This window comes from Salvelinus namaycush, chromosome 17, assembly GCF_016432855.1.
Source record: "Salvelinus namaycush isolate Seneca chromosome 17, SaNama_1.0, whole genome shotgun sequence".
In the NCBI taxonomy this organism is placed as follows: domain Eukaryota; kingdom Metazoa; phylum Chordata; class Actinopteri; order Salmoniformes; family Salmonidae; genus Salvelinus; species Salvelinus namaycush.
Genome location: NC_052323.1, coordinates 31,171,243 through 31,194,383, shown reverse-complemented (window position 1 = coordinate 31,194,383; position 23,141 = coordinate 31,171,243). Strand labels below are relative to the sequence as shown.

Sequence of the window (23,141 nt, the reverse complement as noted above, 5' to 3'; positions counted from 1 at the left end):
GGAGCTCAATGCTGTTTCCTGGAGGTCTGGGGCTCAATGCTGCCTCCTGGAGGTCTGGGGCTCAATGCTGCCTCCTGGAGGTCTGGGGCTCAATGCTGCCTCCTGGTGGTCTGTAGCTCAATGCTGTCTCCTGGAGGTCTGTAGCTCAATGCTGTCTCCTGGAGGTCTGTAGCTCAATGCTGTCTCCTGGAGGTCTGTAGCTCAATGCTGTCTCCTGGAGGTCTGTAGCTCAATGCTGTCTCCTGGAGGTCTGTAGCTCAATGCTGTCTCCTGGAGGTCTGTAGCTCAATGCTGTCTCCTGGAGGTCTGTAGCTCAATGCTGTCTCCCGGTGGTCTGTAGCTCAATGCTGTCTCCCGGAGGTCTGTAGCTCAATGCTGTCTCCCGGAGGTCTGTAGCTCAATGCTGTCTCCCGGAGGTCTGTAGCTCAATGCTGTCTCCCGGAGGTCTGTAGCTCAATGCTGTCTCCTGGAGGTCTGTAGCTCAATGCTGTCTCCTGGAGGTCTGTAGCTCAATGCTGTCTCCTGGAGGTCTGTAGCTCAATGCTGTCTCCTGGAGGTCTGTAGCTCAATGCTGTCTCCTGGAGGTCTGTAGCTCAGTGCTGTCTCCTGGTGGTCTGTAGCTCAATGCTGTCTCTTGGAGGTCTGTAGCTCAATGCTGTCTCCTGGAGGTCTGTAGCTCAGTGCTGTCTCCTGGTGGTCTGTAGCTCAATGCTGTCTCCTGGTCTGTAGCTCAATGCTGCCTCCTGGAGGTCTGTAGCTCAGTGCTGCCACCTGGTGTTGTAGTACAGGGGTTCCCAAACCTTTTCACTGAAGCCCCCCTTCCGGCATTGGGGAACATCCTGCGCGCGACACGTCTATTTCTATGGGCACAAGCACCGTTCATGACACTAATTGTTAACACCCCTCTTGTTGGCGCAGAGAACATTTTTGCAGGTTTTAAAGCTTATTTCCTGCGAATCTACACATTTTGTCATGAGGAACAGAGAACATTTAGCATTTTCTTGCAATTCTATAAATGTTGCCATGTCTAAGGTGTATTCTTGTGATATTTGAGTGACTCAAACATTACAACAAAATCTATGGGCTAAAAAAACCTATCTATAAAATGTTAGTTGACATGGGCTAGTTGATCTGGACATTTCGGACAATTTATAAATAGCTCTCTAAAGGTTTGCAAAGACTGACATGACAAGAGGAACTGATGATACACTCCCCAATTTAGAAACTGCATCTTGTGTATTCTACTATTACAACACACACGTGGCATACAGCTAGATATGGGATTCATGAATGAGTGGGTTATGAACAATGATATGAGTAATGATGACAACTTGCATATGTTGGAACAGGATGTGAACTTCTTAGGGCTAGGCGTCCCGCTAGCGGAACAACTTTCGGTGAAACTGGAGGGCTCGCAATTCAAATAAATAATCATAAAAATTAAACATTTAGGTACATACAAGTGTCTTATATCGGTTGAAAGCTTAAATTCGTGTTAATCTAATTGCACTGTCCGATTTACAGTAGCTATTACAGCGAAAGCATGCCATGCGATTGTTTGAGGACTGCGTCCCACATCGAAATATTTTCCCACCGGCACAGGTTTCATAAATTCACAAATAGCGATTAAATATTCACCAACTTTTTGAAAATCAAAGGGTCCCAGCTATAACGTGTCGTTTTGTTGGATAAAATCCTTCTTTATATCCCAAAAAGTCTATTTAGTTGGCGCCATCGATTTGAGTAATCCACTCGTTCAACAGGCAGAGAAAAGAATCTGAAAATCTACCCCTAAACTTTGTTTCAACAAATCAAAATACGTTTCTATTTACTCAGATAACCTAAAATGTAATAAAACTATAATATTTCTTACGGAAAGAAGTATGTTCAATAGGATACCGATTTTAGCAGGTGTGTCTTGTCTTCATGGTGCGCCCAAACACGAATTTCCAAGACTGTGTCCCTGTACTAAAACTGATATTTCTTATTCGTTTTGGAAGTTACAAGCCTGAAACCTTGAACATAGACTGCTGACACCCTGTGGAAGCCATGGGAATTGCATCCTGGGAGCTAGAATTCAGTATGCCCCTATACTTTCCATTGTAAGAGCATGGTCTCTCAACAAAAACATTATCTTTGGATTTTCTCCTACATTATTTTAACATTTCTACAAACTTCAAAGTTTTTTCTTTCTAATGGTACCAATTATATGCATATTCTGGCTTCAGGGCCTGAGCAACAGGCAGTTTACTTTGGGCACATCATTCAGGCGGAAATTTAGAAAAAAGGGGCCTAGCCCTAATTATGTGTTCTCCTGTCATTCATCTATCCATGTTTGTTTTAGTGTCTCTGTTTTGTTTTCAATGTACACTAAGAACATTTGTGACCAACAGACAATAAATAAACATGTCAAATGTACTGCTTTCCCTTTAGATGGTTGGTGGCCTGCTGAACTTCTGCTTCTACACGTTCGTCAACAAGTCTCTGTCGGTGGAGTTCCCAGAGATGTTAGCAGAGATCATCAGCAACCAGTTACCAAAATTCAAAGCCGGGAGCGTCAAGCCCCTCCTCTTCCACCAGAAATGACTGTGTGGTGCTTCCGCCACCAAGACACAATGCCTTAAAATCCCCTCACCTTCCCCTGACAGAGGGAGACCGGACAGAAGAGGAGATGCTGTTTTGGGAGAAAGTATACAAAGTACAAGGGTTTGGGGATTTGGGGATGAAACATGGAGGAGGAAGGAGAGATTTGTCAAGAGGCAGAAGACGAGAGGGAAAGAGCACAGAGGTTTTTTGTTTTGTTTAACATCTATGATCCAGTATGCAGTATAACAGTAGAAATAAATGTCTTAAGTTTAAAGATAATCAAGGATTGAAATAAACTAACCATTCATGTTTTCTCAGGTGTATCACCCTCAGAATTTAACAATATCTAGATTAAACAAGTATCTATGTACAGATTATTAAGATGCTATTTTTTACATGTCTAAGTTTCTGCTGCCACAGTTTATACAGTTTATTATACAGGTAATTTCTTACCTCAGCAAAGGTAACACTATAACTCTTGTTCTCCCACAGGTTTAGCTACTGTGTTTTCCTCTACCTACTGTCCTGTTTAGGGCCTTGTAACAGAGTTGATTATCAAGTCACATGACATAAAACATCTTGTTTTGTTCGTAACTGTCTTTACAAAAGCATGTTTGCATAGCTTTTTTTTTTAAAAGTCAGGCATAACATTATGAAATTGTTGTTTTTGTAATGAAAGCGTACAGTACATCTATCTTTGTCTACGTTTAGGCTACACGCTGGCTGCCAGGTTTACACACACACACCGTCGATCAGAAAAAGGGAGAGAAAAAAAGATGTGCCTTTTTAGCTTGACTGATTTTAGCCGTTCTCTGACTGTCCGAGGATATTCTTCTTTCACCATCATGGTTGACCCTCAGTGCATGTGATTGTTTTCTTCCTATTACATGCAGTTGCAGTCAGTTTTCCTTTTTAAAATGGCTGCCGTGTTTGTCTGTTGCTATTGCAGCTCAGTTATGGATTCTCAGTGTGAGATCAATCGATCTAATAATACTCCCAATCTGCATATTCCCTTCCTGATCTCTTGCACACGTCTCTATTTTAAATACTATATTAGCACTATGCCCCCCCTCTACTAAAATGAATGTGAAAGTAAGTAGTAGAAAAGATGGCTTTAACTCTATTGGATGTTTGTAGAAGGAAGCTATTAATTGTCACCATTGAACTTCAGTTATTTTTGTCGGCAAATTGTTTTTAAATGTAACCTTTATTTAACTAGGCAAGTCAGTTAAGAACAAATTCTTATTTACAATGACGGCCTACCGGGGAACAGTGGGTTAAACTGCCTTGTTCGGGGGCAGAACGACAGATTTTTACCTTGTCAGCTCGGGGATTCGATCCATCTAACCACTAGGCTACCTGCCGTCAGTCAGTGAACTTCTTACGTTGCTTTTGTTTTAACTGTTTTGCTAGTAGTTTTTTTGCCCATTGTCATTGTTGGAATGTGTCGGAGAGAGATGCGTCAGCCAATCAAAAATAGAGTTTGAGAACGCATCGACGGCCCCAAAAACCAGGCTGGTTGCTATGGTTTCCCTAACCGTAATATTTGATGGGAATATGGCAGTTCTTGAATTTAGTTGTACAGTAGTTCTTGGTCACTTTAGGAAAGGCAGAGGGCTTCAGTGTTGACCCTCAGTACTCTATATGCTGCTTTCTGTATGAACACAGGTGTGTTTGAATGGATAGTAGAGTGGTATGTGAATGAAACATGGGTAACTTGTCATTATTAATTCCTAAAGAGTCATTTTATAGCGCTTATATTTTGGCAACAGTGACATGTCACTGACATATCAGACAATTTGACCATTTTATGAGACAAACCAGCAATACACAGGGGGTTCTAGAGAACTGACACTGGTGGACCCTGGTCTAGGACAACCTCTTACCCACCTAGGCACCTTGCTTACGTCTTAGCTCTTTGTGTGTGTTTTACTCAAACGTTTTCCAGTAAAGCACTTAGTACTCACATCCTTCTGTCATCTTGTGTTTTGCACTCAAACTGTGTGTCGTCCCAAGTGACACCCTGTTCCCTTTGTAGTGTGTTACTTATGACGAGAGGAGGGCTCTGGTCCAAAGTAGTGCACGGAATAGGGTGACATTTGGGATGTAGCTTAGTTGATGAGGGCATAGCTCCATCTTCTGTTCTCTGGGACTTTGTGCCAAACTTGAACTTTTACTCAGGTTTGGAAAACAGTCCTTGTTTTAACAGTTGTCAGTGTTTATTTCAGAAAAAAATGAGGGAGAGAAAAAAACAACTTAAAGCGCTTATGTCCACCGTGGATTGAATTAAAGAAACTAAAAAGGTGAACTATTTACCTTTTTTAGTGTTTTCATCCACACTATAGAGATTCCCTAGCATAAGTATAGATAGCAAGTTGACCCTTTAAGTCTAACAAACCCTTTCTATACACATGTACTTAGGTAGTTTGAGTCCCAACATGAATTTGTTATATTTTATGACGTTGTCACCAAAAACATTTCCCTGTTTTGTCATTCATGTTTTGCTTCTGTGCAGATTTTGTTTTTTTTCTCCCATGAAACAAACCAACCCAGGTATGAAAATGAATGTGAATCTCTGTACGAGGCCAGGCGGGGATAACTGAAGTCCTCCAGGGAGACTGTCTGCTGTTACTCTTCCTAACTCCTGGCACGTATTTCATCCATTCATTTTACTAGTTGCTCTGAGAGGGCAACATACCTGGTTAAATCCAGTCACTGGTTTAAAGGAAGAGACAAACACCAGGAGACATTGTAAAAATGTATGGTGATGCCGCACATTTCAGGGGAATTTGAGAGAATTGTTAACCCGAGACCTGAACTTTTCACCGAACTGGCATTAAAAATACAATGCTAGTTATTTGTTTCCCGTCATCTATTTACGTGTTGGAAAAATGACATCTATTTTATTATTTTCATACACTATGCCAACATCTAATAAGAAGCTATACATGAGTGATTCTTAAGGACAACTATACCATACTCAGGTTGTTGTCATTGGTTAAAAATGTATGTGGTCATCTATGTTCACTGATGGAACTGTTTAAAACCAAAAACATTCAGTTGTAATTCCCAACATTGTGTTTTTGTGACATTCATTAATTAACAGTCAGGTTAAATAAAAGCTCACCTGGCCATTCAGGTAAGTTAGTTTCATACATACTGGACATGCCAAAGTCATTTGATGTTCTCACTACTTGGTTAGCCATTGTTAACTTCCCAATCTATTCTAAAGGAAAATATTTTATTTTCTTTCAATGGTGATACAAACCAGCAAATTAGTTCTCCCTAACTAAACAGCTTCTTGATTTCTTATGGGTTACTGTCACCTTCAGTGTGGCTACAAGTTGTTCTCTGCTGTTGCCTTTCATATAACAAGTATAAAACCACGAACTACTCACCTCTCCTTATCCAAAAAATGTATTGGTCTCTGTGAAATTGTATCATACAGTACATTTTTGACAAGGAAATCTGAAAATATGCAATACAAATTACAAATACATGACTGACTTGTTGCTCTAAACAAGAGATTATAGGCGTGTACTATGTAATTTCTTTTTTTCTTTTACAATATAAGCTATTTTAGACAGAAAATGTTCACTTTCACTTTAGTGAACTATTTTCTGTATTTCTCTGCAGGACAGATTTTCAGGAAACCTTTCAATAGTGTCAATATATACCATTTATTTACACAGTTCCAGTATATTAGATTTTTCTACCAGGTGGCCAAAGCAAATCCAGACTCAGTTCAGCATATTTTCCTGTAGTTTTAGTAGCTCTTGGAACGACAGACGTACAGGACTTTTTTGTTTTATAACACGTTAAATATTTCTTTTTTTTTGTATAGCTTTGGTCAAATGTTGTGTACTAATATTGTGAATTTAGTAGTCAGTCAAAAAGTTCACACGAAAAAAAATCAACCAGTTTGAACCTAACAATTTCCACTGCCCCAAATATTGTTTTGAAATTCTATTTTGTATAAAACATATGCAGCCATTAACTTTTGAAACGTATTATCAAGGGCAGAACGATGATTATTCACTGGTATATGCTTTTCTTGGAAGCTTATTTGTTTTGCTTGTACACAATTTCAATTATGTACATATAATCCAAAGTAAAGAAAAACAATGTTGTATTTCTCCCACAAATAATAGTCGTTTTCTATATCCTCTGTATTATTGCTCATCTGTAGTAGGTCATGTTGATGCTTTTCCTTCCATTAAATGTTGAACTACGTCTTCGTTTTGTGTGGTACCTTTTCAAAACAAGAAATTATATACAGATTGATCATGATGTTAACTCACTTCTTCTGAACAATGAAAATGGTTACCTTCTTGTACTTTAAATAACCACATTATGATAATTCAGCAATGGTTCATTCAATAAAGGGGCTTTTCCATTCTGGTGCTTATTGGTTTGATTTGTAGCTTATTGGTTTGTAACCTTTTGTATGACTGAGGACTTGATTAAATTATTTCCTTGGCTAGCTGCCAGGGAACCTATTCTAGTTGGTGGAAATAGATTTGAATGTCTTTGACACCAACCTCCACTTTCATCAGTCTAATATTGCTACTGTTAGTCTCTTGGTATCAGCATTTCAATACAGAATTTCTGTGATGACAATACTTGGTGCCCCAAAGCCAGTTATGTTGGGAGAACTGCTTTTTCTTTCTTATTGAGGCCCTTAAGCCTGATCCCAGATATGTTTGTACTGTATGGCCAACTCCTATGGTTGTTGGCATACCAAAAATGTTGTCATGGCAAGATACCATAAACAGATGTTGGACCAGGCTCCAAGGCTGTAGCTCCTATGCCAGATTCCAGATGTTGGACCGGGCTCTGAGATTCGGAAGTAATCTGCTCGAGAATAATAAAACTGACCCGCCTATACTGCATGAATGGCGGACATGATCTGCAGATTCTCCCGGATGGGACGGTGGGAGGCAAGGGACAAAAATGGCATTCACAGTAAGACCAGAAATAGTCGTGGATTTTGTGTCCTCAAATGAAAAAAAGAATACTATGTCAATAATACAAAAATCGGTCATTAATATTTGGCTATTTTTTTGTTTATTAAATTGTTCATCCAATCAAGAAGTTTGTATTCATCTTCATAATTAGCTTTATATTCAACAGTAATACATTTATGTTGATGCATGGTTTGTAAACGTTCACAATCGACATTGAGGCTCATACGGTTAAACTTCAGTAAAGATAAATCCTCAGTCTTCCACACTGTAATAATGACCCATAATTATGTTATGGCTCAATAATAAAGGGCAATATGGATATGAATAACATGATAGGAATGTGTGGGACATACTTACACTGCAACAACACAGCTGGTTATGTGCTTAGGAAATAGTCTTGGATATCTACAATGTTATTAAAAGCTGCCATTTGCATAACATCTACCATTCATACTGAGGCTATATAGATGAGCCTTTTCTTAAAGGAAAGTCTTTGAATGTTGCATAATGCCATGATAACCAAACTGCAAAAACAAAAAAGTAGCTAACCCCAGGGTTTCAAATTGTAACTAACTTCCACATGCTGTCTACATCACTGTTTATTTTAGTCTCTGTTCTCTACTTATCTCCGCTCAGGTTTGTCCTTCTAGTTTGTGTCTTTGTTATCATGTGGAAGTTTATTTTTAAGGATTGTTGGAATGCTTCTGTTGTGCGGGGGGGGGGGGGGGGGGGGGGGGCCTGAGGGTGAAATCTGTGGACCATGGTGTTGGTTGTCATCTAGGGGACAGAGGCAGGACGCTACTTGGCCCTTAGCCAAAACTGTAGTTCAGTGAGTATTAAAGTGTCTGTATGACCACGGTGTCGGTATGACCATGTTCTCACGGTGTCGGTATGACCATGTTCTCATGGTGACCACTTCACCCTCCCTAACAGAGAAACAAAGGTCACAGAAACAGTGTTTTAACATTGATGTCAACACATTCATTTAGGATCGTGACAGGAGACATTTACAATTATTATCATCATTCAAATAATTATTTTGCATCACTCAAACATTTTAATACTACTTTACCAATCTGTTTTGGACTACCTAGAGCCTTTGATCAACCCCAGAACCTTACCAATCTGTTTTGGACTACCTAGAGCCTTTGATCAACCCCAGAACCTTACCAATCTGTTTTGGACTACCTAGAGCCTTTGATCAACCCCAGAACCTTACCAATCTGTTTTGGACTACCTAGAGCCTTTGATCAACCCCAGAACCTTACCAATCTGTTTTGGACTACCTAGAGCCTTTGATCAACCCCAGAACCTTACCAATCTGTTTTGGACTACCTAGAGCCTTTGATCAACCCCAGAACCTTACCAATCTGTTTTGGACTACCTAGAGCCTTTGACCACACCCAGAACCTTACCAATCTGTTTTGGACTACCTAGAGCCTTTGACCACACCCAGAACCTTACCAATCTGTTTTGGACTACCTAGAGCCTTTGACCACCATCAGAATCTTACCAATCTGTTTTGGACTACCTAGAGCCTTTGATCAACCCCAGAACCTTACCAATCTGTTTTGGACTACCTAGAGCCTTTGACCACACCCAGAACCTTACCAATCTGTTTTGGACTACCTAGAGCCTTTGACCAACCCCAGAACCTTACCAATCTGTTTTGGACTACCTAGAGCCTTTGATCAACCCCAGGTAATCTAATCAACGATCAGCATATGTTTGTGATGACTGTATTCTGACTGTGTTTCTGTCTCTCCCATGTAGTCGATAGTAACTGATCTGTTTTATTTCCTGGAGTATTCTGACTGTGTTTCTGTCTCTCCCATGTAGTCGATAGTAACTGATCTGTTTTATTTCCTGGAGTATTCTGACTGTGTTTCTGTCTCTCCCATGTAGTCGATAGTAACTGATCTGTTTTATTTCCTGGAGTATTCTGACTGTGTTTCTGTCTCTCCCATGTAGTCGATAGTAACTGATCCGTTTTATTTCCTGGAGAAGATGGAGGTGAACCACTACAACACGTACCAGGCCCAGATGTACAAGGAAGAAGAACGGGAAACCCAAACTAGACTCCAGAACCCACATAGGGCAGAAGGCCATTTTCTTGCCACGGCGACTAGAGGGCACAGGGGAGTGAAGGTTGTAAGTCCAGGGGTGTGTCAAATGTAGTGCACTATATTGGGAATAGGTTGTCATTTTAGACACATCCATTCCAAAGTGCTCTTTGGGAAATTGCAGACAGGCTCAACAAACAGTATTTGAAATTTCAACTAGCATGAAGCTTGAGTTGCAGGTTATAACAGCAGTTTACAAATGTCTTCACTGACCTGTTATAGATGCTGTCATCTGTATAAACTGTTGTAGCTATATGGTGGACAGCTGACTGGTAGAATCATGCTAAAACTTGACCAAATGAAGCATTCCACTCCACACTACGAGACTCTAAGCAGCTAGCTAGACATCTAGAATGTATACCTCTACTGATGTGACATGACTACAGACATCTAGAATGTATTCCTCTACTGATGTGACATGACTACAGACATCTAGAATGTATTCCTCTACTGATGTGACATGACTACAGACATCTAGAATGTATTCCTCTACTGATGTGACATGACTACAGACATCTAGAATGTATTCCTCTACTGATGTGACATGACTACAGACATCTAGAATGTATTCCTCTACTGATGTGACATGACTACAGACATCTAGAATGTATTCCTCTACTGATGTGACATGACTACAGACATCTAGAATGTATACCTCTACTGATGTGACATGACTACAGACATCTAGAATGTATTCCTCTACTGATGTGACATGACTACAGACATCTAGAATGTATTCCTCTACTGATGTGACATGACTACAGACATCTAGAATGTATTCCTCTACTGATGTGACATGACTACAGACATCTAGAATGTATTCCTCTACTGATGTGACATGACTACAGACATCTAGAATGTATTCCTCTACTGATGTGACATGACTACAGACATCTAGAATGTATTCCTCTACTGATGTGACATGACTACAGACATCTAGAATGTATTCCTCTACTGATGTGACATGACTACAGACATCTAGAATGTATTCCTCTACTGATGTGACATGACTGTGGTCCTCTGTAGCTCAGTTGGTACAGCACAGCAACGCCAGGATATTTGGTCTGATTCCCGGAGCCAGCCGTAGGTAAAATGCATTACTGTCATTCGTTTAAGATAAGGGTCTGCTAAATGGCATATTTAAATATCTTATAGAAAGCTGATGGATAAGAAATCACATACTGTACATTGAAAACCATAAGCCCCTCTGGGGGAACAGTAGCTGTCCAGTCAATGAGTCGTTCAACCACAAGGTGTCAATGCTACACAACACATAAACCTGCAACAGAGACGATCAAATCTCGCTTTTAAAAAGTCACATTTATTAGACATGAAGCTTTTTACAATTTAAAACATCTCATAACAATAAAATCCCCAGGATGCAGCTGTACTACTAGTTCACACAGATATCAGAGATGTGTGTGAACTAGGACTGGGTTAGGATCTTAGCTGTACCATTCCACATAAGGGCTAAGCAAGAAATCTAAACAACTGGTTTAAAGCAGACTGGCTGGCATTCGAGGGGGGGGTCCGTTAAGAGCAGGTTTGAGAGAATTTAGTTAACAATATGCCAACAATTGCCTAAAAAGAGAAAGATCAACGAGTATAATTTCTTGACTTCTTACTAAATCTAATTATTATGGTCATAGACCACTTATAAATTGCCATATCACCCTTATGAACGCTTTATACTCACTCAATAACTACAGGTACTACCATTTGGTCACGTATAGTTGTTTGTGTGGATGATATGTCCAGTTTCCATTGGAAGAAACTCCCTGGGGTTTTAGTGCTAGGTTTCTAAAAGTGCAGCTGCTTAAATTCTCTGATAGCATCATAGTTAGTTTCCATACCGAATGTGTTAATTCTCTAAACCTAAAACAATAAAACTGCATGACTTGTACAACATTTTTAACCTTCAGATCTGCACATACGATACTTTACGTTTGAGGTATGTGCGCCTATAGGAATAATTCATGTTGACTCAATTTAGCAAAGAACTCTGCTCTCTATTGGCTAGAAATAAGGGTAACGCTTCATATGGAGCCAACAGGTATTGTGCATTATTACTTGTTATAAGCATGTATAAAACATGTTCAAATTGTAATGCCATGTGTGACAATTTTTTCCATCCAACTGGTTGATCTCATGATTACTATGAACTAATAACAAAACATCTAGAACATCTAGGTGCTTTATGACAAGTTATAGTGCATTATAATGGCATCGTAATGCATTATAACTGCGGGCGTTGAATAAAGTGTTACTGAAATAAGACTGATCCCTATTGGCTTGAGGGGCAGATGCATGCTAGTACACTACCATCAAACGATGTAAGGCATTACCCATACATTACAGACTGAAAAATGTAAAAATAGCACTTAACATTCGCCACTAATGAATACATAGTTAAAATGACTACCATAATCCATTTATGAAGTTTTCAAATAGAATAATAAAACTGACGTATTTAATTCCTGAACGTTACAAGGGTCGCCTTCAAGATTTTGTTGTTTTTTCATCCTGCCGCGTCGTGATGGGTATTTTGAGTAGTTTGGTTTTAGACTTCTGCAGTTTTGTTGCTTTTTGTCGGTATGTTGCTTTTGAAACATCCAGGATTCTTTATCCAGATCCTGGGACGTTGTGTTTATTCAGCTGTGTGAAAAGTAACAGGAGATACGTTAACGGAGGAGATCAGTATCTCTGTAGGAGGAAGGTTGGTTTACTACGGACCATGTTTGTTTATGGCATATTTACATGTAAATCAAATCAACATTTATTTGTCACATGCTCCGAATACAACAGGTGTAGACCTTACCGTGAAATGCTTCCTTACAAGCCCTTAACTAACAAGGCAGTTCAAGAAAGAGTTAAGAAAATATTTACCAAATAAACTAAAGTAAAAAAATATTTAAAAAGTAGCAATAAAATAACAATAACGAGGCTATATACAGCGGGTACCGAGTCGGCAGACTACATTGGAAGGAAACTAGTGAGTGAAGAGAATCAATATGATTTGGTAGATTACCAGTACTATTTATTTGATTTATTAATAAAAGGACCAGGCTTATGATTTGATGAGGTCTTATTCTGCTGTAACACAGGAATGCTTTGTGAATTAGAACCTTACCTTCAGTAGATGAACAGGACTCTCGTTCGAGGAAGTGTGGCGTAAGTAGGGTCGGCCATTTTGCGAACCCGGGAGTAGTTGACGAACCCTCTGACGAACAGCATGAAGCCTGGAGTCACAAAAAGACAACAGCATCCGTTTCATGATCATCTTTCACACATTTCATACACATTAAATCATTCAAATAGAGCTCCACTTACCCAAAGCCAGGAACACCCACCACAACCAGTACTGCCCATCAAAGTAGCCAGGGAAGTAGGTGGAAAACTGGAACGTTCAAAAGACAGTAAAATAACATTAGGAGACCAGTCGTACAGACAGTAGCATTCCAAAGGATTTAGTGCAGGAACAAAAGCCTGAATGCCCCCGCAGCACAGTGAGAATTATATACATGGGGGATACAACCATCCCAGCTCTGTAGATGTAGCTGTGAAGAGACAGAATCATTAAATCATTTATTTTGGTACTGTCCATATATGTAAGCTGCTTTTTGGGGTCGCAGGTTCAGGAATGGCTGAAGAACTGACACATTTACCTGGAGCTAAATCTGCAGATAGCACTACTAGGTGATCTGAAAAGTCATAGTCAATCGATTAATAATAATATTAGCAAAATGGTTTATCTTTAATTTACAATCTGTAGAAACTATGAGAATAGAAAGGTTCAGAACTTTTGTGAAACATCACAATACATTTGAAAATATATGGCAAATAGAACTTGGTCTTCAGAGATAGATGGGAGGGGTTGAGGGTACAACTAAAAGGATGGGAGGGGTTGAGGGTACAACTAAAAGGATGGGAGGGGTTGAGGGTACAACTAAAAGGATGGAACGAAAAACAAACAAAAAATGTACAGTGCATTCGGAAAGTATTCAGAACCCTTGACTTTTTCCACATTTTGGTACATTAGACTTATCTAAATGTATTCAATAGTTTCCCCCCCCCCCCATAAATCTACACACAATACCCCATAATGACAAAGCAAAACCAGTTTATACATTTTTGCAAATTCATAATAAAAAAAAAATCTGAAACATCACATTTACATAAGTATTCAGACCCTTTACTCCGTACTTTGTTGAAGCACCTTTGGCAGCGATTACAGCCTTGAGTCTTCTTGGGTATGACGCTACAAGAATGGCACACCTGTATTTGGAGACTCCAGTCTAAGGTCCTGACCGCTCTGGAGCAGGTTTTCATCAAGGATCTCTCTGTACTTTGCTCCGTTCATCTTTCCCTTGATCCTGACTACTCTCCCGGTCTCTGCCGCCAAAAAACATCCCCACAGCATGATGTTGCCACCACCATGCTTCGCCGTAGAGATGGTGCCAGGTTTCCTCCAGACGTGACGCTTGGCATTCCGGCCATAGAGTTCAATTTTGTTTCTCATGGTCAGAGTCCTTTAGGTGCCTTTTGGTAAACTCCAAGTGGGCTGTCATGTGCCTTTTACTGAGGAGTGGCTTCAGTTTGGCAACTCTACCATAAAGGCCTGATTGGTGAAGTGCTGCAGAGATGTCCTTCTGTAAGGTTCTCCCATCTCCACAGACAAACTCTGTCAGAGTGACCATCGGGTTCTTGGTCACCTCCCTGACCAAGGCCCTTCTCCCCTGATTGCTCAGTTTGGCCGGGTGGCCAGCTCTAGGAAGAGTCTTGGTGGTACCAAACTTCTATTTAAGAATGATGGAGGCCACTGTGTTCTAGGGGACCAATGTTGCAAAAAAAAATTGGTACCCTTCTCCAGATCTGTGTCTCAACAATATTTTATTTAATGTATTTTAGAATAAGGCTGTAACGTAACAAAATGTGATAAAAGGGAAGGGGTCTGAATACCTTCCAAATGCACTGTATATTGTATGTATAAGCTGGAAGTAGAAGCCTAAGTGTTGTTGTCCACTAGTTTACTCCAATTAGGAGAGGGGTGGTAAGGTTAGGGGAAAATAATGAAGGCAAATATATATAATGCCAGTCAAAAGTTTGGGCACACCTGCTCATTCAAGGTTTTTTTTTTTTTTTTTTTTTATCATTTTCTACATTGTAGAATAATAGTGAAGACATCAAAACTATGAAATAACACAAATGGAATCATTTAATGACCAAAAAGTGTTAAAAAATATATCAAAATATCTTTAAGATTCTTCATAGTATCCACCCTTTGCCTTGATGACAGCTTCGCACACTCTTGGTACTCTCAACCAGCTTCACCTGGAATGCTTTTCCAACAGTCTTGGAGTTCCCACATGCTGAGCACTTGGCTGCTTTTCCTTCACTCAGCAGTCCAACTCATACCAAACCATCTCAATTGGGTTAAGGTCGGGTAATTGTGGAGGACAGGTCATCTGATGCAGCACTCCATCACTCTCCTTCTTGGTAAAATAGCCCTTACACAGCCTGGAGGTGTGTTGGGTCATTGTTCTGTTGAAAAACAAATGATAATCCCACTAAGAGCAAACCAGATGGGATGGAGTATCACTGCAGAATGCTTTGGTAGCCATGCTGGTTAAGTGTGCCTTGAATTCTAAATAAATCACTGGCAGTTTCTCCAGCAAAGCACCCCCACACCATCACACCTCCTCCTCCATGCTTCACGTGGGAACAACACATGCAGATAGCATCCGTTCACCTACTCGGTGTCTGACAAAGACACGGCGGTTAGAACCAAAAATCAAAAATTTGGACTCATCAGACCAAAGGACAGATTTCCACCGGTATAATGTCCATTGCTTGTGTTTCTTGGCCCAAGCAAGTCTCTTCTTATTATTGGTGTCCTTTAGTAGTGGTTTCTTTGCAGCAATTCAACCATGAAGGCCTGATTCACACAGTCTCCTCTGAACAGTTGATGTTGAGATATGTCTAACTGAACTCTCAATTTCTGAGGCTGGTAACTCTAATGAACTTATCCTCTGCAGCAGAGGTTACTCTGGGTCTTCCATTCCTGTGGCAGTCCTAAAGAGACACAGTTTCATCATAGCGCTTGATGGTTTGTGACTGCACTAATTTTACAGATTGACTGACCATCATGTCTTAAAGTAATGATGGATTGTCGTTTCTCTTTGCGCTGTTTTTGCCATAATATGGACTTGGTATTTTACCAAATAGGGCCATCTTCTGTATACCACCCCTACCTTGTGAGGTTGCGTGTGTTGATCTTACCCTGACTATGAGAACCCATTTGATGAGAGACAGGCCAAACCCAGAGATGGCTCCGTAGCGGCCGGCTGCAGAAGTGGTCAGACAGAAGGACAGGAAGAAACCAATCCAGTTGAACAGGAATGCCACTGGAGAGAAGAGAGGACAATCAATCAATTAACCAATCAATCATAGACCACTAATGAGGAAGTTGCACATCAGTTAACATGCTTGCTGTTCACCACACATAGACCATGATGCTTTGTGGAAGATTATACAACATATTTTCTAAAATCACAAACATTCTCCTTATGAACCGGTTGGACAAATCCCTGGCTTGACTTATTTAGTTGATTTGTTTAGTGTACCCATGAGATGCAGACAGGCATTGTCCGCCCATAACAATCCCTACACTGTACAGGAAACAGAGAGAAGACTTACTGAAGAAGGTGAGCATGAAGATGCCATCATTCCCTATCCGCAGCTGGTCAGCATCGTCACACTCATCCTCCTGAAAGGAGAAATAAGAAATATCTGTTTTGGTTGTCAGACATCTTCAAATGATGATGGTCCAAACATGTTTATTGAGGATGTAGGCTCTCAATGAAAAATACCTCAATGAATGAATGAATATCACTGTGAAAGGAGGACAGACATACCACGACCCTGCCAGGAACCAGAGGGACGCCTGTCTCAGCTTTGGTCCTCTCTGCTTCATCATAGGAGGGCAGTGTGGTAGCCACGTTGTAGGACGGGGGGTTGGGGAACCTGCCTGCATCCTCCTTGTAGTCAAAGAACGCTGGAAAGGAAATGGAAAGGTGCAGAAAACTAAAACATGAGTGACACAGCACATTAGTGATGGCTAGCAGCAAGGTGAATGTTGAGAGCTCACCAACACCACAGCGTAGCCTTTCCCTTTGAGCACGAGACTAACAATATCCTATTCCTGACTTGCATCTGCAATGGTCCTCATTGTCATATGAGATTAGTCAATATTTAGCCAGTTGCTGTGTGTAGTGCTATGGATGGACAGAGGACAATTACCCGCGTTGGCAGCGGAGATGCTGCTGTACGGGGGGGGAGCATCCAGGACAGCTGCTTCCTCCTGGGGGGGCTGGGCTGCTGCTGGCTCCTCCTCATTCAACAGCTGAAGGAATGGGCCAGAGCAACACACACAGTCAGTGGGATGATGCTGCTGTTGCACTATTATGTTTGTGACCAATGCTGAGAGAGTAATTTAGCTAGCTGCTTCTCTGCTTATACCAAAAAATGAATTAATGTGGTAACTGAAAAGCACGAATCACCGCATTTAACCATGGCAAGTTGATTGGAAATATAGCAGAATACAAACAGCGTAGTTATTCCCTCCGCAAGGCAATCAAACAGGCAAAACTTCAGTACAGAGACAAAGTGGAGTCGCAATTCAATGGCTCAGACACGAGACGTATGTGGCAGGGTCTACAGACAATCACGGACTACAAAGGGAAAAATAGCCACGTCACGGACACCGACGTCTTGCTTCCAGACAAACTAAACACCTTCACCTGCTTTGAGGATAACACAGTGCCACCGACGCGGCCCGCTACCAAGGACCGTGGACTCTCCCTCTCCGTGGCCGACGTGAGTAAGACATTTAAGCGTGTTAACCCTCGCAAGGCTGCCGGCCCGGACGGCATCCCTAGCCGCGTCCTCAGAGCATGCGCAGACCAGCTGGCTGGTGTGTTTACGGACATATTCAATCTCTCTCTATCCCAGTCTGTTGTCCCCACATGCTTCAAGATGTCCACCATTGTTCCTGTACCCAAGAAAGCAAAGGTAACTGAACTAAATGACTATCGCCCCGTAGCACCCACTTCTGTCATCATGAAGTGCATTGCGAGACTAGTCAAGGGTCATTTCACCTCTACCTTACCTGACACTCTAGACCCACTTCAAATTTGCTTACCGCCCCAATAGCGCCACAGACGATGCAATCACCATCGCACTGCGCACTGCCCTAACCCATCTGGGCAAGAGGAATACCTATGTAATGCTGTTAATTGACATTAGCTCAGCATTCAACATCATGTACCCTCCAAGCTCATCATTTAGCTTGAGGCCCTGGGTCTGAACCCTACCCTGTGCAACTGGGTCCTGGACTTCCTGACGGGCCACCCCCAGGTGGTGAAGGTAGGAAACAACACCTCCACTTCGCTGATCTTCAAAACTGGGGCCCCACAAGGGTGTGTGCACAGCCCCCTCCTGTACTCCCTGTTCACCCATGACTGTGTGGACAGCACGCCTCCGACTCAATCATCAAGTTTGCAGACGCCACAACAGTAGTAGGCCTGATTACCAACAATGACGAGACAGCCTACAGGGAGGAGGTGAGGGCCCTGGGAGTGTGGTGCCAGGAAAATAACCTCACACTCAACGTCAACAAAACAAAGGAGATGACCCTGACTTCAGGAAACAGCAGAGGGAGCACCCCCTATCCACATCGACAGGACCGCAGTTGAGAAGGTGGAAAGATTCAAGTTCCTCAGCATACACATCACTGACAAACTAAAATGGTCCACCCACACAATGTGGTGAAGGCGGCGAAACAGCGCCTCTTCAACCTCAAGACGCTGAAGAAACTTGGCTTGGCACCTAAAACCCTCAAACTTTTACAGATGCACAATTGAGAGCATCCTATCTGACCGTATTACCGCCTGGTACGGCAACTGCACCGCCCTCAACTGAAGGGCTCTCCAGAGGGTGGTACTGTCTGCCCAACGCATCACCGGGGGAAAACTGCCTGCCCTCCAGGACACCTACAGCCCCCGATGTCACAGGAAGGCCAAAAAGATCATCAAGGACAATTACCACCCGAGCCAATGCCTGCTCACCCCGCTATCATCCAGAAGGCGAGGTCAGTACAGGTGCATCAAAGCTGGGACCGAGAGACTAAAAACAGCTACTATCTCAAGGCCTACAGAGTGTTAAATAGCCATCACTAGCACAGAGAGGCTGCAGCTTATATACAAAGACTTGAAATCACTGGCCACTTTAATAAATGGAAATCTAGCCACTTTAATATTGTTTACATATTTTGCATTACTCATCTCATATGTACAGTTGAAGTTGGAAGTTTACATACACTTAGGCTGGAGTCATTAAAACTCGTTTTTCAACCACTCCACAAATTTCTTGTCAACAAACTATAGTTTTGGCAAGTCGGTTAGAACATCTACTTTGTGCATGACAAGTAATTTTTCCAACAATTGTTTACAGACAGATGATTTCACTTATAATTCACTGTATCACAATTCCAGTGGGTCAGAAGTTTACATACACTAAGTTGACTGGGCCTTTAAACAGCTTGGAAAATTACAGAAAATTATGTCATGGCTTTAGAAGCTTCTGATAGGCCAATTGACATAATTTGAGAGGTGTACCTGTGGATATTTTTCAAGGCCTACCTTCAAACTCAGTGCCTCTTTGCTTGACATCATGGGAAAATAACAAGAAATCAGCCAAGACCACAGAAAGAAAGTCTGGTTAATCCTTAGGAGCAATTTCCAAATGCCTGAAGGTACCACGTTCATTTTTACAAACAATAGTACGCAAGTATAAACACCATGGGACCACGCAGACATCATACCGCTCAGGAAGGAGATGCGTTCTGTCTCCTAGAGATGACAGTACTTTGGTGCGAATTGTGCAAATCAATCCCATTACAGCAGCAAAGGACCTTGTGAAGATGCTGGAGGAAACAGGTACAAAAGTATCTATATCCACAGTAAAACGAGTCCTATAATCAACATAACCTGAAAGGCCGCTCAGCAAGGAAGAAGCAACTGCTCCAAAACCTCCATAAAAAAGCCAGACTACGGATTGCAACTGCACATGGGGACAAAGATCGTACTTTTTGGAGAAATGTCCTCTGGTCTGATGAAACAAAAATAGAACTGTTTGGCCATAATGACCATTGTTATGTTTGGAAGAAAAGGGGGAGGCTGCAAGCCGAAGAACACCATCCCAACCGTGAAGCACGGGGGTGGCAGCATCATGTTGTGGGGTGCTTTGCTGTAGGAGGGACTGGTGCACAAAATAGATGGCATCACGAGGAAAGAAAATTATGTGGATATATTGAAGCAACATCTCAAGACATCAGTCAGGAAGTTAAAGCTTGGTCACAAATGTGTCTTCCAAATGGACAATGACCCCAATCATACTTCCAAAGTTGTGGCATAATGGCTTAAGGACAATAAAGTCAAGGTATTGGAGTGGCCATCACAAAGCCCTGACCTCAATCCTATAGAAAATTTGTGGGCAGAACTGAAAAAGCGTGTGCGTGCAAGGAGAACTACAAACCTGACTCCGTTACACCTGCTCTGTCAGGAGGAATGGGCCAAAATTCACCCAACTTATTGTGGGAAGCTTATGGAAGGCTACCCAAAACATTTGACCCAAGTTAAACAATTTAAGGCAATGCTACCAAATACTAATTGAGTGTATGTAAACTTCTGACCCACTGGGAATGTGGTGAAAGAAATAAAAGATGAAATAAATTATTCTCTACTATTATTTTGACATTTCAACTTCTTAAAATAAAGTGGTGATCCTAACTGACCTAATTTTTACTAGGATTAAATGTCAAGAATTGTGAAAAACTGAGTTTAAATGTATTTGGCTAAGGTGTATGTAAACTTCCGACTTCAACTGTATATACTGTATCTTCGTCTATGCCGCTCTGACATTGCTCGTCCATATATTTATATATTCTTAATTCCATTCCTTAGATTTGTGTGTATTGGATATATGTTGTGAAATTGTTAGATACTACTGCACTGTCAGAGCTAGAAACACAAGCATTTCGCTACACCCGCAATAACATCTGCATGTGACCAATCAAATTTGATTTTATGTAATCATTCATCTATTTCCTAGTGAGACAAATTAACTGGCAACACCCCATCAGTGACATGACAGGAACCTTTGATACCCGAGGGGTATCCTACGAAGAAAGATCAATGAGTTAGCCAGCTAACTTTGATAAACAACCAGTAATAACTACAGATTTATCTGGTTCATTAGGAAAGCTAAATATAGATAGAGTGCTTTCAGAAAGTATTCACAGCCATTGACGTTTTCCACATTTTGTTGTTGTTACAGACTGCATTCTGAATGGATTAAATTGAGATTTTGTGTCACTGGCCTACACACAATACCCTTTGATGTCAAAGTGGAATTTTGTTCTTCCAAATGAATTCAAAATTAAAAACGTTAATGTCTTCAGTCAATAAGTATTCAAACCCTTTGTTATAGCAAGCCTAAATAATAACAACATTGGCTTAACAAGTCAGATAATAAGTTGCATGTCCTCACTGTGTGCAATAATGGTGTTTAACACGATTTGTGAATAACTACCTCTATCTCTGTACCCCACACATACAGATAATTGTAAGGTCCCTCAGTCGAGCATTGAATTTCAAACACAGATTCAACCACAAAGACCAGGGAGATTTTCCAATGCCTCACAAAGGGCACCTACTGGTAGATGGGTAAACAATAATTTAAAAAAAATATGCAGATATTGAATATCCCTTTGAGCATGGTGAAGTTACTAATTACACTTTGGATGGTGTATCAATACACCCAGTCACTACAAAGATACAGGCGTCCTTCCTAACTCAGTTACCGGAGAGGAAGGATCATGGTTACAGAGTTTAATGGCTGTGATAGGAGAAAACTGGGTTTTGATCGACATTGTTGTTACTCAACAATACCAACTTAAATGACAGAGCAAAAAGAAGGAAGCCTGTACAGAAGAAAAAAGAAAAAAAAATCAAAAACATGCATCCTGTTTGCAATAAGGCACGAAAGTAGGCAAATGGCAAAAAGAAAAATGGCAAAGTAATGAACTTTATGTCCTGAATACAAATCGTTATGTTTGGGGAAAATCCAACAACACATTACTGAGTACCACTTTCATATTTTCAAGTATGGTGGTGGCTGCAACATGTTATGGTTAGCCTTGTCATCGGCAAGGACTAGGGAGTTAACGCTAAAAAAATAAACAGAATAGAACTAAGGACAGACAAAAATCCTCCAGGAAAATCTGGTTCAATCTGCTTTCCGACAGACACTGGGAGACAAATTCACCTTTCAGCAAGACAATAACCGAAAACACAAGGCCGAATATACACTGGAGTTGCTTACGATGATGACATTGAATCTTCCCGAGTGGCCTAGTTACAGTTGACTTAAATCGTCTTGAAAATCTATGGCAAGCCTTGAAAATGGCCGCCAAGAAATGATCTATGACCAACTTGTTACAGCTTGAATAATTTTTTTTAATACTAGTGTTCAAATATTGTACAATCCAGGTGTGCAAAACTCTTATAGATTTACCCAGAAAGACTAACACCTGTAATCACTGCCAAAGGTAATTCTAACATGTATTGACTCTCTAAATCAAGATGCGTTTTATTTTTTATAAAATGTTCGAATTTCTTCCACTTTGACAGAGTATTTTGTGTAGATTACTGACCAACATTGACTGTTAAATCATTTTTAATCCCACTTTTTAATCCCACTCTTGATACATTTCAATATCACTATGATTGTGGTAGCTAGCTAACTAGTTAGCTAAATACCTACCAGTATTTAGATTATGTTCACTGCAACAACAACATATTCCACGGATTAGCCTTGCAATGGCCTATGAGGGTGTGACATATAACAAATGGGCCTGTGGCCCGTTTTTTTTTTTAAATGTAGCTAGTTAACTACACTTAACCACCACAAAGGAGGTAGCAAGCTAACTTGTTACCCAAACTGTCAAGCTACATTTTCAAGACATAATGAGCTATAACGTTTGCTAAACTGGGCCGAAGTCATAACAGTCGCCGTTTCGTTTTCCATTCCTGGCTAGTTTAGCTAGCTAGCCGTTAGCTAATTTTATTGGGTTGTCATAAAAATTAAAAAATAAACGTACCTCCTGATATCTAACATTGCTGATTTGCTCGGCCATCCTGGATGGAAGTTGAGTGTTTGAAAATGATCACTTGTTTGACAAACTGTGAGCCGTATATAATATTGATACTGTACGCTAACACTCGAAACTAGCACAGCTCCGCCATCTCCTCTTCCTCACAAGTCGGGTGTGTTGTTCCTCCCCTTGCACTGTCATGTGACCCAGTGGAACTGTCAGGATAATCGTAGATAGCTACAATCTCACGAC

General features: G+C 40.9%; 2 protein-coding genes across 3 annotated transcripts in view; one reads left to right on the top strand and one right to left on the bottom strand.

Moving 5' to 3' along the window:
- LOC120062532 (glucocorticoid receptor-like) overlaps positions 1-6,990 on the top strand; it is a 73,243-nt gene extending 66,253 nt beyond the window's left edge. Inside the window, exon 10 of the mRNA XM_039012577.1 lies at positions 2,434-6,990. Within this exon, the coding sequence (XP_038868505.1) occupies positions 2,434-2,586 (153 nt within the window). The 3' untranslated portion in view covers positions 2,587-6,990. The remainder of the gene's footprint in view (positions 1-2,433) is intronic.
- LOC120062534 (NEDD4 family-interacting protein 1-like) lies at positions 842-23,085 on the bottom strand. 2 transcript variants are annotated; one of them, XM_039012582.1, is made up of 8 exons: positions 22,896-23,085; positions 16,976-17,078; positions 16,591-16,730; positions 16,373-16,442; positions 15,956-16,080; positions 13,007-13,073; positions 12,807-12,915; positions 842-860 (listed from the first exon to the last, which is right to left on the bottom strand). In XM_039012582.1, exons 1-7 carry the CDS (start codon positions 22,929-22,931, stop codon positions 12,809-12,811), a joined length of 648 nt encoding a protein of 215 aa, XP_038868510.1. In that variant the 5' UTR covers positions 22,932-23,085; the 3' UTR covers positions 842-860; positions 12,807-12,808. The 2 variants fall into 2 exon arrangements, with proteins under 2 accessions (XP_038868510.1, XP_038868509.1); XM_039012581.1 differs by lacking the exon at positions 842-860 and adding an exon at positions 10,976-12,331.
- Between the last annotated feature and the right edge of the window lie 56 nt (positions 23,086-23,141).